General features: G+C 64.3%; 1 protein-coding gene across 1 annotated transcript; it reads right to left on the bottom strand.

The window, feature by feature from the left end:
* Positions 1–720: 720 nt before the first annotated feature.
* AURANDRAFT_68260 (hypothetical protein) lies at positions 721–1,602 on the bottom strand (the record flags this gene model as incomplete). Its single annotated transcript, XM_009043909.1, has 1 exon — positions 721–1,602. A coding segment is annotated over one exon (882 nt), but the record flags the coding sequence as incomplete, so codon positions are not given.
* Between the last annotated feature and the right edge of the window lie 3 nt (positions 1,603–1,605).

Raw genomic sequence — 1,605 nt, 5'->3', positions numbered from 1 at the left:
TCGACGCAGTGATCATGCTCTCGGAGATGGAGGCGGAGGGCCAGACGGGCGCCGGACCTTCCCTCCAGCGAGCCCTCGCGATCGTCGAAGCCGTCGCGGAGCCGGATGGCGTATGCCACTTCATGATGGGGCGGCTGCACGCGGAAATCATGAAGGGGAGCGGCGAGCAGACGCCCACGGCCTACACCCATCATCTGACAGCCCTGCGGCTCGGGGACGAACACGCGGCGTATGATCTCGGGCAGCTCTACGAGTCGGGTCGCGGTATTCCCGACGACCACCGGGACCGGCAGATGTTTATCGCAATCCTCTGCTATACCGTGGCCGCGTTCAAGTACATGGACTTTCGCGCGCTCGGACACATGATGCACTTTCAGGGCCTGAACCTGGGTGAGAATACGGAGCTCGACGGGCATCTCGCGGAAGTGAAAGCCTGGGCCTTCGAAAGAATGGGAGCCTATCTGGGCCTGGTGCCCAACGGCGGGACCATGACCCTCGTCGAGGCCCTGGCGTCGTTCGATAGCGCGTAAAAAGAGAGGCTATAGTTAACAAACAGGCAGCACCTCCCTGAGCCGCTTGCCAAGTGGCTTGGCGACCTTCTTTGTCGTGCCCTGATGACGCGCATACGGCCCCGCGCTAAAATTCATAGCGCCTAGTAGACGTTCACTAAGCATCCAATAGTGACGAGGCGACGATGGAATCTAACACGCCCAGGTCCCCCTAGTGCCCCTTGCTCATGGCGATGTGGCGCTGGGACGCGCGGCGGCCGCCCGCGGCCTTGGACGGCGACGAGCCCGCGCTCTTCTTCGCGCTCTTGGAGCTGGGGTTGCGGACCATGACCGACGCGCGTGGCCTCCGGGCCTCGGGCCGCTCGCGCATGTCCTGGACCAGGAGGACCTTGGCGTACTCGCGGATCTTCTCCTGCTTCGCCGCGATCGTCGCGCTGTGCGCGTAGAACTCGTCCCACTCGATCATGCCGCTGTGGTCCTCGTCGATCAGGTCCGCGACCTCGTTGCCCGCGTTCATCATGAGCACCTGGAGCGCGTCGCGGCTGCTCTGGGAGAAGCAGCAGTGCGCCTCGCTTTCCATGTTCTCGAGCGCGACGCCGATCTCCTTCGCGAAGATCTCCTTGATCTCCTTCGCGGAGATCTCCGAGGACCCGTCGGCGTCCATCTTCGCGAACATGTCCTTGGCGGCCTTGCTGAACTTCATGGCGCCCGTCGCCGGGTCGTAGCCGCTGTTGTAGCAGAGCCACTCGAGACGAACCAAGACGCCGTCCTTGTTCACGTCGACGCCGCGCATGGCCTGGAGCACGACCTGCGCCGACGGCTCGGGCGTGTTGTCGCCGCCCGAGATCCAGATGAGCAGCTTGAGCTCGTCGGGCGACAGCTCGCCCGTGCCGTCGTCGTCGACGACGCCGAACGAGATCCACGGCAAGATCGCGTCCGCGAACTCGTCGAAGCTCACCATGCCGTCCTGCTCCACGGACCCGCCGGACTCGTCGAGGAGCTTGATGAAGGTCTGGATCTCCTCCTCGGTCGGCGGCGAGCCCGGCAGCTCCCGGACGATCTTGGCCAACTTGTCGACGTCGATCTCCGGCGGCTC

This window comes from Aureococcus anophagefferens, assembly GCF_000186865.1.
Source record: "Aureococcus anophagefferens unplaced genomic scaffold AURANscaffold_81, whole genome shotgun sequence".
NCBI classification, from domain to species: Eukaryota; class Pelagophyceae; order Pelagomonadales; family Pelagomonadaceae; genus Aureococcus; species Aureococcus anophagefferens.
The sequence above is the reverse complement of the archived record's forward strand: the minus strand, read 5'-3'. Positions and strand labels throughout refer to the sequence as shown.